Source organism: Papio anubis, chromosome 13 (genome assembly GCF_008728515.1).
Source record: "Papio anubis isolate 15944 chromosome 13, Panubis1.0, whole genome shotgun sequence".
NCBI lineage: Eukaryota > Metazoa > Chordata > Mammalia > Primates > Cercopithecidae > Papio > Papio anubis.
The window spans coordinates 5,114,234-5,129,011 of NC_044988.1; the positions used below are offsets into that span (position 1 = coordinate 5,114,234).

Here is a 14,778-nt window from a genome sequence, read left to right on the forward strand (position 1 = left end):
CGGTAGCTTTTTTCATTTAGCAGTATGTGATGACCACACGTCTGTGTCTGTAAATACTGATCTTTCTTATCAGTCATTGACTGGTATTACATGGTTTGAAATGTGTGCCACTGTATTTAAACCATCTCATTGTTGGGCATTTAGGTTATTTCCATTTTATTTCTTTCCTTAAGATCAAGTCCTGGGAGGGGCTGGTGGGTCAGAGGCTGGAGGTTCCTGGTTGTCCCGCTGCCCAGTGTGCCCTTGCTGGGTCCCAGCCCTGGCCTCTCTGCCCTGGGGGCTTCCCAGCCTCCTTGCCGTGGAGCCTCACTGTGGGCTTTGTCCCCTGAGGATGGGACCCCCAAACTGACCGACACCTTGTGCCTTGGCTTTGAGCAAATACTCATCAGATGTGTGTTATTTTCTAACAGCGCTGTGTCGTGCTGCGGTTTCTGAAGTTTCCTCCAAATAGGAAGAAGGTAAGGTGGGTGGGTTTTCACCCAGATATTACATCAATTATTTAAGAAAACTCTGATTTCTTTTTTCCGATGTAGAAATATTGATGCTAATTGTAGGATTCAAAGATGATACAAGCATTCAGTGCAGGAAGTGGTGTGTCCATCATTCCTGATGTAAAACTGACTGGGCCCAGCATGTTGACCTGTGTGTCACTGTGGTAGTCCATGTGGTCCTCAGCCAGGAGCTGCCCTAGCCTGGCACGTAGGTCCTGCTCAGAGGGCCCTGCTTGTGGCGAGGACCCCAGGACCAGGCAACCTTTGCCTTGCCGAGTTCCTTAGCACCTGCTGCCTCAGTTTTCCCATCTGTGGAATTGTATCTATGAAAATAGAGTCTCCAGTGCTGTGGTAGACAGTCTGTGTTAAACATTGCGGTGGAAGGGAGTTGTTAGGTTTCTTTTCTGTGAGTCATCCAAGCAAAATGCCATGGACCACCCGTAAAAAAGCATTGCCCTTTCGTTTTTGACCACTGAGTTGCAACTTTCTGTGCAAATCTCTGTCGGTCCTGGGGTGCATACTGAGTCGCGGAGGCTTCCTGCATTAATGGCCCTTCTCTGCTCCCCATCTGATGTGTGTGGGTCCTGTGAGGATGCAGCTGAGCTGGGGGTGAGCTCCTGGACGGTGGCTGTTCCACTGTGGGGCAGGCGGAGGCTGGCTTGGGCGAGGGTAAGGGGGTGATGAGTCACTGCCCCTTGAGGGCTCCTGGGAGACGGCAGGTTGGAGCATCTGAGGTAGAGGTCATAGAAAGGGAGGCCGGGGCCTGTAATCCCAGCACTTTGGGAGGCCGAGACGGGCGGATCATGAGGTCAGGAGATCGAGACCATACTGGCTAACACAGTGAAACCCCGTCTCTACTAAAAATTCAAAAACTTAGCCGGGCGAGGTGGCAGGCGCCTGTAGTCCCAGCTACTCGGGAGGCTGAGGCAGGAGAATGGCGTAAACCCGGGAGGCAGAGCTTGCAGTGAGCTGAGATCCGGCCACTGCACTCCAGCCCGGGCGACAGAGCGAGACTCCGTCTCAAAAAAAAAAAAAAAAAAAAAAAGAAAGGGAGGCCGGGGGGTTGTGGTGGGTGGAGGTGACAGCTGCCGCGTGGGCACAATAGAAAGAGGGGAGAGAGCCATGGGAGAAAGCTGCTGTTGGTGGGGCCACAGTGGGTGTGGGGTCGGGGTGGGCAGGCAGGGGAGGATAGGAAGGCCCCACTGTCTTCTGGTTTCTGCCTCAGCTGCTGAAGAGAAACAGGCCAAGGTGGTTTTGGTTTGTGGAATGCATCCCATGGAAACAAAGTCCCTGTGGCTGCCTCCAACCTTCTCTGTCTCCTTCTTTGCCGAATTCAGTGGCTGCAGAGCCCAAACCACCCTGACCTTGACTCCCCCAAGGCCTGGCCTCTGTGGACCCTGTCAGATCTGTATCCACAGATGTGAGCGGGGCAGTGTCTGCCAGCAGTTGGCTACATTTCCTCTGTAAATGACATAATGTGACACACTGTGTGATCAGTGGAGACTTGAGTGGTCACTTTTCTGTTGACCAGGGGGTCTTTTTCTTTTTTGAGACAGAGTCTCGACCTGCCGCCCAGGCTGGAGTGCAGTGGTACGGTCTCGACTCACCGCAACCTCTGCCTCCAGGGTTCAAGTGATTCTCCTGCCTCAGTCTCCTGAGTAGCTAGGATTACAGGTGCCTGCCACCACGCCTGGCTAATTTTTGTATTTTTAGTAGAAACAGGATTTCACCATGTTGACCAGGCTAGTCTTGAACTCCTGACCTCAGGTGATCCGCCTGGCTCGACCTCCCAAAGTGCTGGGATTACAGGTGTGAGCCACTGTGCCTGGCCAGGGTTTTTTTTTTGTCAGAAGCTGTGACCGCAGCTGTACCGGGCTACTGGGTGTGTTCTGGAGTTTTCTGTCAGGCTTAGTTCGGACTGGTTTTGTTGCACAGCCACGGGACACCTGCACGTGCTGTGACCGTGTGGGCAGCAGGTTCTCCAGAGGCTACGGGGGCACAGGGCAACTGCACAGTCCTGGGACCTTCTCAAGCATGAGCCAGGCACTGGGCACCTCCGGGCCTGCCCTGGATGAGCACCCACAAAGGCAGGTGCCCGCAGCAGCAAGACTGCCAGGCCAGCCTTTGTGGATATCTTCCAGGAGCAGCCTACCAGGGGCCCTCTGGGCTTCTCACCTTTGAGACAGGTTGAGGGACATGGGGATGATTTCTATCTCAACCAGTTTCATCACCTTACTGATTCTTTAAGAACCTCTGACTGGGGAAAGAATATTCTACATTTAGAGGCTAAAGAGTAAAATCTCTTTAGAGATTGAGATGTGAGATGTCAGAGGTTTTCAAAGTCACATTCCTTGGAAGGCACGTTTAGGGGCCGCTTTGGGAGAAGGGCAGACGGGAGGCGGCAGCAGTGCGGTCCTCAGACTGCTACCTTCCCAAGTCTGGGCTGGGGAGGGTGGCATGGCTGGGGAGGGACGCTGGTGAGGCGGGGCACTGGAGACCTTCCCCTGGGTCTGAGGGCCGTCACTCGGGTTCTGTCTGTGGCTGGGACGTCCCCGCTGCTTGTGGCAGAGTCTGTGGTGGTTTTTGCCTCTCCCCTCAAGCAAGGCTCCATCGGGAGGTCCCATCATGAAGGCTTTCTTGTGGTTGTCTCTTACAGACCTCGGAAGAGATATTTCAACACCTGCAGAACATAGTGGACTTTGGCAAAAATGTCATGAAGGAGTTTTTGGGGGAGAACTATGTTCATTGTGGGGTAAGTGCTTTTTATTCATGTCTGAATTCTTGGGTATGTTTTGCGTCAATACTGCCAACTTCCTGGTGATCTTCTGGAACTTTGTGGTTAATGATAACCCGCATCCAGCTAGTCTTCAAGTGTTTCTCATTTGCTGTGCTGGGTGGCAGCGGAGCGGCTACGGCAGTTTCTCTTTCTTAGCTGAGAAGCCTGGGGTTCAGAGGGCCCACATGAGCCCCTGCTGCCCAGGACCCGTCTCTGCTGGTCCCCCTGGAGGCTCCTGCAGGGTGAGGGCTCTTGAGCAGCATCCAGTGCCACTAAGCCTCAAGGAATGGCTTTGCTCTCTGCCCCGGGCACCTTTGAACACAGGACGCCCAACATGGGAGGGTGGCAGGGCCTGCTGGGGCCGTCCTGGGTGCGGCTCATCACACCCAGGAAGGGCCTTAGCTGCTCAATGAATGTTAAAAGCTGGGGTTTAGAGAAAAGCTGTGGGAGCCTCTGGGTGTTGCCACCTGTGCTGGGATCTGTGGGAATGGGACCAGGGTTGCCAGCCCTGGCTCACCTCTTGCCTGGGGCTGTGCTCTGAGCAGATCTGTGATTTTGAGGCCTGGACAGGCCCCTGGGCCCCACCCTTCTCCAGCCGCTGTGGGCGCGTGACTTTTCTCCAGCCTGTTCACTGCACTGTTGTGGTGTTGGGAGCATTTGGAGGTCCCCTGTTAGGAAGATTCATGCAGTTTTTTCCCCTGGGCATATCCCTTGGACGGTTCTGTGCTGTGACCAGTTTTCTCCTTGAGGAAGGAACATTCTTAGAGGCGAGATCCACCAGAAGCCTCTGTGACCGGAGGACTCATGTGGTGATGGCCCTTGTTGGCCAGGGGCATGGGATTAGACTCGAGGTCCCTTGGCTACCTGGTGGGGTGAGCGTTGGGGACTGCTCTGAGGGAGGGGACAGGACGGGGAGCATTTCCAGCAATCAGCAGTCTGGCTTTGGGTTTGTCCTCAGTGGGAAGGGTCACAGTAAATGAACCCACAGCAAACAGGGCTCAACCCACAAGGCCGCCTGTGAGTGCATTTCCTCCGCCTTAAGATACCGACAAAGTGAAGCAGAGCTTGTTTGCGCTGCAGGTGAGCGTGTCCCAGTAGGACGCCGCTGGGCTCTGGCGCAGTGGGAAAGTGGGCAGAGCCCATTTCAGGCTGACGATGTCCCCCTCAGGGTGGCTGCGTCTGCAGGGCCACGCAGGGCCACGTGAGGGAAGAACAGAGGTATGGGCGAGTTGGGCAAAGCGCAGCGTTTCCCTCCTGCTGGCTGTGAGGCAAGATACAACCAGCCCTGTGATGACAGAGACAGAGACAGGGACAGCCACACCCTGGCTCCTGGCCCTGCCCGGTGGGTGTGACGCTGGTCTGGGCCTGTCTCCAGTGCTGGGTCTGGGAGCTGGAGAGTTTAGGAAACGGGGAAGGGGCAGAAGCTGCTTGTCTTGTTCCTCCACTGTTGCTACGTACATACTGGAGGAACCTGAAGGCTCGGAAGTTCCAGCTTGCTGCTGCTGTGGGCCAAATCCTGGTGACGTTGGACGCTCTCTGGCGCCAGCCTCAGCTCTGTTGGAACCTCACATGCTGACAGTTAGTTCTGTGCTGTGGCCCAGTTTTCAGGCAGGGGACATGAGGAGTGAAGGGACAGCCAGGCTGGCGGCTCCTTGTCCTTCTGAGCAGTTGTCCCTTTGCCATTTAGAGGGTGACGCCTGGAGGTCCTCCCACATCTCAGCACCCAGGTTACAGGAGTTCTGTGGGAATTCCAGGGGACAGTCCAGGAGGGGACTTCTGTGGGCTTTCCCTCTGGTCCTCTTAGGTGAATGCCTTGTGCAGGAGCTGGTTGGTGTGTCCTCACATGGTTGGATGGTGGTGTGGTCCACACTTGCCAATGTAGTTGGACTTGTAAGAGGATGCTTACTGTCAGTATTTGTTTGTCTTCTATCTTGCTCTGTCACCCAGGCTGGAGTGCAGTGGTGCGATCATGGCTCACTGCAGCCTCGACCTCCCAGACTCAAGTGATTCTCCTGTCTCAGACCCCCGCCCGAGTAGCTGGGACTACTGGTGTGCACCACCACACCCAGCTAATTTTAGTTTTTTTTTTTTTTTTTTTTTTGTGGGAACTGGGTTTCACCACGTTGGGCAGGCTGGTCTCGAACTCTTGGGCTCAAGTGATCAGCCTGCCTTGTCCTCCCAAAGTGCTGGGATTGTAGGTGTGAGCCACTGTATCAGGCCAGCATTTTATTTTGACTTTAAACACAGATATGCTTATTATAAAATCAATGATTTACAGCTGTTGGAAATAAACCCAGGTCTGCTTTTCACCTGGGTGACTGTGAGTTCAGGCCGTGCGTGGGCAGACAGTGGTGTGGAGGGTCATTGCCCTGTATGTGGACCTGAGACCTGCGTGGCTGCTGTGTCTCCCAGTAGTATGTGCTGTGGGGTGGGGGCCAAGGCAGAGTGAGGGCCTCGTGTGGTTCTGGGCGATGGTTCTCACATGCGAGGCATCCAGAGTCGGCATCCAGAGTCGGCATCCACGCCTTTTGTGCTTTTGCTTTCTTTGAAGTGGAGCCAGAACTTGGACTTCCTGGAGATGATCCAGTTTACGAATTTTTTTTTGTTTTTGTTTTTGTTTCTGTTTTTGAGACACAGTCTCGCTCTGTCGCCCGGGCTGGAGTGGCGTGATCTCAGCTCACTGCAACCTCCGCCTCCTGGGTTCAAGCAATTCTCCTGCCTCAGCCTCCTGAGTAGCTGGGACTATAGGCGTGCGCCACCACACCCGGCTAATTTTGTATTTTTGGGAGAGATGTGGTTTCACCATGTTGGTCAGGCTGGTCTCGAACTCCTGACCTTGTGATCCACCTGCCTTGACCTCCCAAAGTGCTGGGATTACAGGCGTGAGCCAACGCGCTCATCCTCAATTTACAAATTTTCGAATGTTTACATTCCCCACTCTTGTCCATTGTGTCACCTTACCTAATTCTGTACTAAGTTTATAATAAGTCACATTTTGTTGGTTTATAGCATGTTTAGGTAAATGACAAATCGCAAGTGAAACTGGCGCAGCTGACTGGGAGTGGATAGGGTGGTGGTGGAGGGGCATGGGTGTGACGGCGCGGGATGGGGAAGGCATGGTCTCTGTGGGCAGGATCCCACCATTCTTAGCCTAGTAGATCTCCTGTGTCCCTTTGGGACTTTTTCAGAAGTCACAATTCTGCCACTCTAGAAACACGAGAGGATGGGGAGATGGTAAGCAATGTGGCTTAAATAAAAACCTTTCATCTGGGAAACTGCATAGAAGAGCCATGTGGAGGACAAAGCTGGTTATGCCACATCCTCCAGGGCTGAGGAGGCATAGGCCACCTTCCTGAGACAAGCGATTCTTCAGATGCTGAGCTGCTCCTCAGGTGGAAGCGTGAGGTCCTCAGGTCGTCTGAGTGGTCAGTAAGGGTCTTCCATGTGGTCTGAGAACTGCTGTGGGTCCATAAATGCTGTGAAGACTGGAAAGGGGCTCGGAAGGGGTGCTTGGTGGCGAGAGACGCTGACCTTGAGGCTGGTCACCACCGTGGGCCCCGCCATTCTGAGAGCTGACCACCGATTGCAGTGAAATGTTCATGTCTCTGTTTAACCTGGAAATGTCTTGAAAGTAGTAGAGCAGCTTTTATTCCCAAAACCTGCACACTGATTTTTTTAAGCAGTAAACTTTAAAAAATATTATAAATTACACATAACATAAAAACCTACAGCTCAACTATTTTTAGGCCTGCATTTCTGTGGCATTGTGTTCATGTCATTGTGCAATTCACCCTGAGAATTTTGTGTATTTTCTTACAGGAAGTCGTTCAGCTACCTTTAGAGTTTGTGAAACAGCTTTGTTTAAAGATACAATCTGAAAGACCAGGTAAGGGTGTTTAACTTCCAAATATTGTTTGTAATTTAAAATATTCCATTTGAAATGATTGTCCATGTTAGGTATATGCAGTTTTCAGTAATTCTTTTTTTTTTTTTTTTTTTGAGCTGGAGTCTTGCTCTGTCGCCCAGGCTGGAGTGCAGTGGTGCGATCTTGGCTCACTGCAAGCTCCACCTCCCAGGTTCACACCATTCTCCTGCCTCAGCCTCCTGAGTAGCTGGGACTACAGGCGCCCGCCACCATGCCCAGCTAATTTTTTGTATTTTTAGTAGAGATGGGGTTTCACAGTGTTAGCCAGGATGGTCTCGATCTCCTGATCTCATGATCCGCCCACCTTGGCCTCCCAAAGTGCTGGGATTACAGGTGTGAGCCACCACGCCCGGCCAATTTTCAGTAATTCTTTTGCCAGAAACTTCATTATCAGGGATAGAAATCCTGGGAGCTCATGGTTACAATTTTCTGTATCAGGAAACCAGAGCACTGCACAGAATATGTGATGAAGAACCAGTAAAGGCAGGTGCGGTGGCTCTCGCCCGTAATCCCAGCACTTTGGGAGACTGAGGCGGGCACATCACCTGAGGTCAGGAGTTCGAGACCAGCCTGACTAACATGGTGAAACACTTTCTCTACTAAAAAAAAAATATATACATATATATGTATGTATGTATATATGTGTATATATGTGTGTATATATGTTTGTATGTATATGTGTGTGTGTATATATGTGTGTGTGTGTGTATATATATATATGCAAAAATTAGCTGGGCGTAGTGGCGGGCGCCTGTAATCCCAGCTATTCGGGAGGTTGAGGCAGGAGAATCACTGGAACCTGGGAGGCAGAGATTTCAGTTAGCTGAGATCACGCCACTGTACTCCAACCCCAGGTGACAGAGCGAGACTCCGTCTCAAACAAACAAAAAGAAAGAACCAATTAATACCACAGAAAAAAGCATGAGGGAAGAGCTGGAGGTGGAGGGTCTGGGGCAGACTTAAGAAAGGGAAAGGTTCCCAGAGGCCTGGGAGAGGCAAAAGGAAACTGAGGTGACCTGAGCTTCAGGAGGGATGGCCTGGCCCAGGAGGGTCTGCAGCCCTGGAAGCTGCCCCCAACCGGAGTCTAGGCTAGGTCCATGTCCTTCTGAGGAACAGGGAATCTAGGGGCCTTCTGTGGCATCACCTTCCCCATCCTCATGCTGTCCTTCCCCAATCCCCTCCCATCCCTCAGCCTCTCCCTTTCTCCTCCATCCCCACCCACTCCCTTTTCTGCACTTGCTGATAGCCTTACGGACAGGAACCAGGTCAAAGGTTTTTTTTTCAATCAGTGATCAAAGAGATAAATTTCATGAGTTGAGGGTGGAAATGCCTCTGCCCAGAGCACAGCCAGGCAATGAGGGTGTGGAATTGGCCAGTATAAAATTTTTTCCTGATTTGATTTGGGAAATGGAAGCAAACCATTCTGTGGGTCTGCAGTCTCTGGCTGGAGCAGGGAGGAATGGGCTGCACACTGCAGGAAAGGCTGAGGAGGCGGGAAGGCCACAAGACAGTGGCTAGGCTCCAGTTCTTCCTCTCGGTGAATGCGGTCTGAGCCCGGCTCCAGGGTGCTCTGCTGCTCAGCCTGCCATTTCATAACAACCATGGGAGGTTTATCACGCCAGTGATAAGAACCAGACTTGGAGTAAGGCTCATTATGTTAAAGGAGGAAAGCCTGTCCCTGGGGTGCCTGGAGCCCAGGCTTGTTTGGTTCTGTACATACCACGGCTTCCAGCAGATTTGGTGCTGGGGAAATATTGGAGCACTGGGGACTGGGAAGGGCCTAGATGTGAAAGAAGGTAGAGCCTGCAGCCCCGTCCTCTTCAAGTTCCTGGGCTAAGGGTGTTGTGGAATTAGGGGACTATCCCCAAGACCACCCTCAGGATTGATAATATGCTAGAAGGACCAACAGAACTCACTTTTACTCATGGTTATGGTTTATTACAGGAAAAGGATAAAGATGGAACCAGCCAAGGGGAGAGGTGCAGGGGTGGGGTCCGGGAGAGACCTGGCATGAGCTTCTGGGTCCTCTCCCCAGGGGTGGTGTGGGCAGTATTCACTCTCCCATCGACTATGTGTGACACACTCGTGGAGTGTGCCCACCAGGCTGGTGTCCAGAGTTTTCAATGGGGCTCAGGCACATCGACATGGCTGACCATCTGTGTGGCTGACTGCAGTCTCCAGCCCCTCCATAGCTTGAACCGATACCACAAGGCCTGAAACTACCCCCTACATAAACCACGTTATTTTTTCATTTTTTTTTTTTTTTTTTTTTTTTGAGATGGAGTCTTAACTCCGTCGCCAGGCTGGAGTGCAGTGGTGCGCGATCTGGGCTCACTGCAACCCCCTCTGCCTCTCTGGTTCAAGCGATTCTCCTGCCTCAGCCTCCCGAGTACCTGGGACTACAGGCACCTGCCACCACGCCCAGTTAATTTTTTGTATTTTTAGTAGAGACGGGGTTTCACTATGTTGGCCAGGATGGTCTCGATCTCTTGACCTCATGATCTGCCCACCTTGGCCTCCCAAAGTGTTGGGTGTTGGGATTACAGGCGTGAGCCACCGTGCCCACCTTTTTTTTTCCTTTCTTTCTTTTTTTTTTTTTTTGAGACAGTCTCGCTCTGTTGCCCAGGCTGGAGTGCAGTAGCACGATCTCAGCTCACCACAACCTCCGTCTCCAGGGTTCAAGCAATTCTGCTTCAGCCTCCCAAGTAGCTGCTACCATAGGCACATGCCACCATGCCTGGCTAATTTTTGTATTTTTAGTAGAGACGGGGTTTCACTACGTTGGCCAGGCTAGTCTTGAACTCCTGACCTCGTGATCCACCTGCCTCGGCCTCCCAAAGTGCTGGGATAACAGGTGTGAGCCACCGTGCCTGGCCTTAACCATGTTGTTACTCTTGGTGTTCCACAATCTCCAGGGAAACATGAGGTTTTCGTCAGGCACAGAGATGCCCCCTGGAACCAGGGACAAGGTGGGGCGTGTTTTGGGCAGGGATCATCTCATCTCTCTCACTGACCTTGCTCTGTATGACCCTTGCTCTGTTTTCCAGAGTCTCGCTGTGACAAGGACCTGGACACTCTCAGTGGTTACGCTATGTGCCTTCCCAATTTAACCAGACTTCAAACCTACCGCTTTGCAGAGCACCGGCCCATTCTGTGTGTAGAGATTAAGGTGACCTGTCGAGGGGCAGATGGTGTGGGTAAGGGGGAAAGGTCAGTCCTGGGCAGTGAGTCTGAGAGTCCTGTGCCTTGGGTTCCAGTTCCCACTGAAGTGAGTGGTAGGCACTCTCGGCTCCTGGAAACCCCACTTGCTTCTCTCCTTCCACAGCCCCCACCTGCATTCTGGTTCCTGCCAGGGCTCCCAGACCCCAGGTTCAGGCTCATTCCTGGTAGTTCATGACAGGAGACCTCACCCACCCTGCGTGCCGGGGCTAAAACAAGCCCTGGTCGAGGGTCACCCACCCTGTATGCCTGGGCTAAAACAAGCCCTGGTTGTGGGTCACCAGAGGGAAGCGTGTTGGGTCCCCCCACCCCGTTTTGCTCAGAGGGCACGGCTTGCCAGGGTCCCCTGGGGCCTTCCTCTGTGCCCCTCCCTGCTGGCCATGCCTGCTTGGTGCTTAGCTGCTGTTTGCTGTGCTGCAGGAGCCCCATCCGCAGGTTGCCCTCTAGACTGGGAAGCTCCCCGTGTCCTGCTCAGGACGGATTTTCCTGGAGGCACAAAGGCCAGTGTGACCCTCAGAGGCACTGGTGTGTCATGGCCAGGAGTCCTGAAATTCTGTGGTGCCAGGCAGTGGGGGCTGCCTGGGCCACGGGCCCCCTTGCTTCAGCTCTCTGCTGCCCACGTCAGGGGTGGCTGTCAGAGTCCCTCAGGAAGCTGCCTCACACGTCCCTCCTCCAACTCAAAGGCAGTGATTTCTGGGTCACACTCCTGGCCTGAGCTCATGCCTCTTGATCCTCCTCACTTGTGGGTGGATGTTCTGCTTCTCCAGCCACCATCTCCAGTGCCCAAGGCTCAGCGCAGGCCTGTGTGTCGTGTATGCTCAGAGGCTGCAGCTTTTAGAGGGCATGGGGCTTCCTTGACCTTCTGGGAGCCTAGCAACTATCAGATGGGCCCCTGTCGGGCCATGTGCTAGTGTCAGTGGGAACAATGGTTCTGCTTCTTGGAGCTGGGAGTCCTGGGTCCATCTCTTCTAGAGTCTTGCAGTGACATTCTTGAATAAAAGCACAAAGCTACTGTGTGTTGTGCTTGTGTTGCGCTAGTGTAGGGCGCCGCTGACCCTCCCCAGTGAGAGTTCCGGCTGTGGGTCCTCTAGCAGAGATGTTTGTGTGATCTGATGCAGGAAGTGTTGTTCCCACTGGGAGGTGCAAATGAAAACAGCTTCTGGGGCCATTTATGCGTAATTATCTTGCTGCGCTCATTATCTTGTAGTCAGTGATAGGTCTATTTAGAGGTACGTGATTTCTTCCTAAATGTTTTTTCTCCTTATTTATTTTACAGCCAAAATGTGGGTTTATTCCTTTCTCGAGTGATGTCACGCATGAGATGAAGCATAAGGTCTGTCGTTACTGCATGCACCAGCACCTCAAGGTGAGGAGAGCCAACGCCCAGCCGTGGGCTACTCTAGCTGCACGCCGGGGATCTGGGTTGAGGCATGGGCACACACAGTTTTCAGAAGAGTAAAAGAAAATGCGGATATTTTTAGTTGACATTTCATTTCACACAGTGATTCATGTTCACCTTTTTTATTTTTTAAATTTGGAGACAGGGTCTCTGTCACCCTGTCAGGCTGGAGTGCAGTGATGGAATCATACTCACTGCAGCCTCCACCTCCTGGACTCAAGCAGTCCACCTGCCTTGGCCTCCCAAAGTGCTGGTGTGAGCCACTGCGCCCGGCCTGTGTTCGCCAGATTCACTCTTTTTAAAATATATAATTCAGTGGTTTTAGTCTCTTCACAAGGTCGTGCAATCATCACTTCTATCTAGTTGCTGACATTTTTATCACTTCAAAGCAAGGTATCTTCCTCTTTCTATATTAATCTGGCATATTACATTGGTTTTTGCATGTTGGACTAACCTTGCATTTCTGGTACAAATCCCAGTTGCTCATGGTGTATGATACTTTTATATGCTGCTGAATTGAGTTTGCTAGGTTTTGCTGAGGGTTTTTGAATGATAAGGGGTGTTGGTGTGTAGTTTTCTAGTGATACCTTCTCTGACTTTGGTACTAGGGTAATAACTGGCTTCATGGAATGAGTTAGGAATTATTTTTTTTTCACTCTCCAGTTTTTTGAAAGAGTTGCAGTATTGGTATTGATTCTTCTTGAAATGTTTGGTAGAATTCACTAGTGAAGGCATTTTGTCCTGGGATTTTCTTTGTTAGAAGATTTTTGATTACTGATTCAGTCTCTTGTTACCAATCTGTTGAGATTCTCTATTTCTTGAGTGGGTTTTTTGGTAATTGTGTGTTACTAGGAATTTGTCCATTTCCATCTAATTTGTTGGCATACAGGTCAGCAGTAGTGTCCCCTTCTTCATATCTGAATTTAGTAATTTGGTTTCTGTCTTTCCTTGGTCTAGCCAAAGGATTGTGTCGTATTTGTTGATCTTTTCAAAGAAACAACTTTTGGTTTTGTTCATTTTTCTGCTCCCTCTCCCCCATTTTCTATTTCATTTGTCTTCACTTTAATCTTCACTGTTTCCTTCCCTGTGCTTGGATTGGGCTTAGTGTGTTATTCTTTTTCTAGCTTTATTATTTATTTATTTATTTATTTTTGAGATGGAGTCTCGCTGTGTCGCCCAGGCTGGAGTGCAGTGAGTATCTGGGATTACAGGCACCCACCACCACGCCCGGCTAACTTTTTGTATTTTTAGTAGAGATGGGGTTTCACCGTGTTAGCCAGGATGGTCTTGATCTCCTGACCTTGTGATCCACCTGCCTTGGCCTCCCAGAGTGCTGGGATTACAGGCGTGAGCCACTGTGCCTGGCCTCTAGCTTTTTATTGTAGAAAGTTAGGTTATTCATTTAAGATCATTCTTTTAATAAATCTTTAACTGCTTTCTCTTCATCCCATAAATTTTGGTATGTTGTGTTTTGATTTTATCTTAATTCATTCTCTGATTTCTCTTTTGCTTTCTTCTTTGACCCATTGATAATTAGGAGTGTTTACTTTTTACATATTTGTGAGTCAAATTTCCTTTTGTTACTGATTTCTAGTTTCATTTCACTGTGTTTGGAGAATATTGTTTGCACGATTTCACTCTTAAAATGTATTGAGACTTGTTTGGTGGTTTAACGTAAGGTTCTTCCTCAAGACTGTTCCATGTTTGCTTGGGCAGAGTGTGTAACCTGCTGTTGCTGGGTGGAGTTTTCTATAGGTGTGTTAGGTCTGGTTAGTTCATAGTGTTGTTCAAGCCTTCATTCTTGTTGATTTTCTATCTCATTGCTCTGAGTATTAATTTAACATAATAACCTCAACAGTCTAGTTCAGGTTCATACCAACTCCATTTCAATCATAGACAAAAGCTTTGCTCCTCTAAAGCTTTGCTCCCTCCCCCAACCTTTGTGCTGTTACTGGGATACAAATTAGATGTTTCTACATCATGTTCTGGTTGATACAGATTTGTATCAACCTTATGCAGTTGTCTCTTAAATTATATAGAGAAACAAGAATTACAAAACGTGTTTATATCCTCTTTTATATTTGCATAGGTAGTTACCTTTACTGATGCTCTTTGTTTCTTCCTGTGGATTTTAGTTACTATCTAGTATCCTTTATTTCAGCCGAAAGGACCCCCTTTAGTAATTCTTGTAAGATAGGTTTGCTAGCAATAAATTCTTTTAGTTACAGTTTATTTGGGCAATGTCTTAATTTCTCCTTCATTTTCAAAGGATAGTCTTGGGAGATCTAGAATTCTTGGATGGCAGTCTTTCTTTTAGCACCGAGGATATGTCATGATCCTGCCTCCTCCTGGCCTGCATGGTTTCTAATGAGGAATCAGCTGTTAATCTTAGGGAAGGTGCTTTGTATGGATGAGCCACTTCTCCCTTTCTGCTTTTTAAGATTCTGTCTTTGTCTTTGTCCTGTGACAGTTTGATTCTGGTGTGTCTAGCTGTAGATCTCTTGGTCTCTATCCTAAAATTCAACCATTTTCTCTTCTGCCTACTCAAGTCTGTTCTTGAGCCCCTCTAGTTACTTTTTCATTTTAGTTACTGTACTTTTCAACTAAAGAATTTCTTTCTTTCTTTTTTTTCTTTTTAGACAGGGTCTTGCTCTGTCACCCAGAGTGGACTGCAGTGGCATGAACATGACTCACTGCAGCCTGACCCCTGAACTCAAGCCATCTTCCTGCCTCAGCCCCCACCGAGCTGGGACTACAGGCACACCCCACCGTATCCAACTAGTTTTTGAATTTTTTGTAGGACAGGGTTTCACCATGTTGCCCAGGCTGGTCTCGAATGCCTCAGCTTGGGCAGTGTGTCTACCTTGGCCTCCCAAAATGCTGGGATTATAGGCGTGAGCCACCATGCCCGGCCAGAATTTCTTTTTGGTTCCTTTTTATAATTTCTACCTCTCTATTGATATTCTCT

At 50.1% G+C, this 14,778-nt stretch overlaps 1 protein-coding gene across 5 annotated transcripts in view; it reads left to right on the forward strand.

The window, feature by feature from the left end:
- The window catches only part of IPPK (inositol-pentakisphosphate 2-kinase), a 63,741-nt gene that overhangs the window by 11,169 nt on the left and 37,794 nt on the right, over positions 1 to 14,778 (forward strand). For all 5 annotated transcript variants that reach the window (XM_003911984.3, XM_009189196.4, XM_021927702.2 and 2 more), the window contains 5 exons: positions 411 to 458; positions 3,148 to 3,243; positions 7,087 to 7,153; positions 10,240 to 10,361; positions 11,688 to 11,777. In XM_003911984.3, the coding sequence (XP_003912033.1) occupies positions 411 to 458; positions 3,148 to 3,243; positions 7,087 to 7,153; positions 10,240 to 10,361; positions 11,688 to 11,777 (423 nt within the window). The remainder of the gene's footprint in view (positions 1 to 410; positions 459 to 3,147; positions 3,244 to 7,086; positions 7,154 to 10,239; positions 10,362 to 11,687; positions 11,778 to 14,778) is intronic.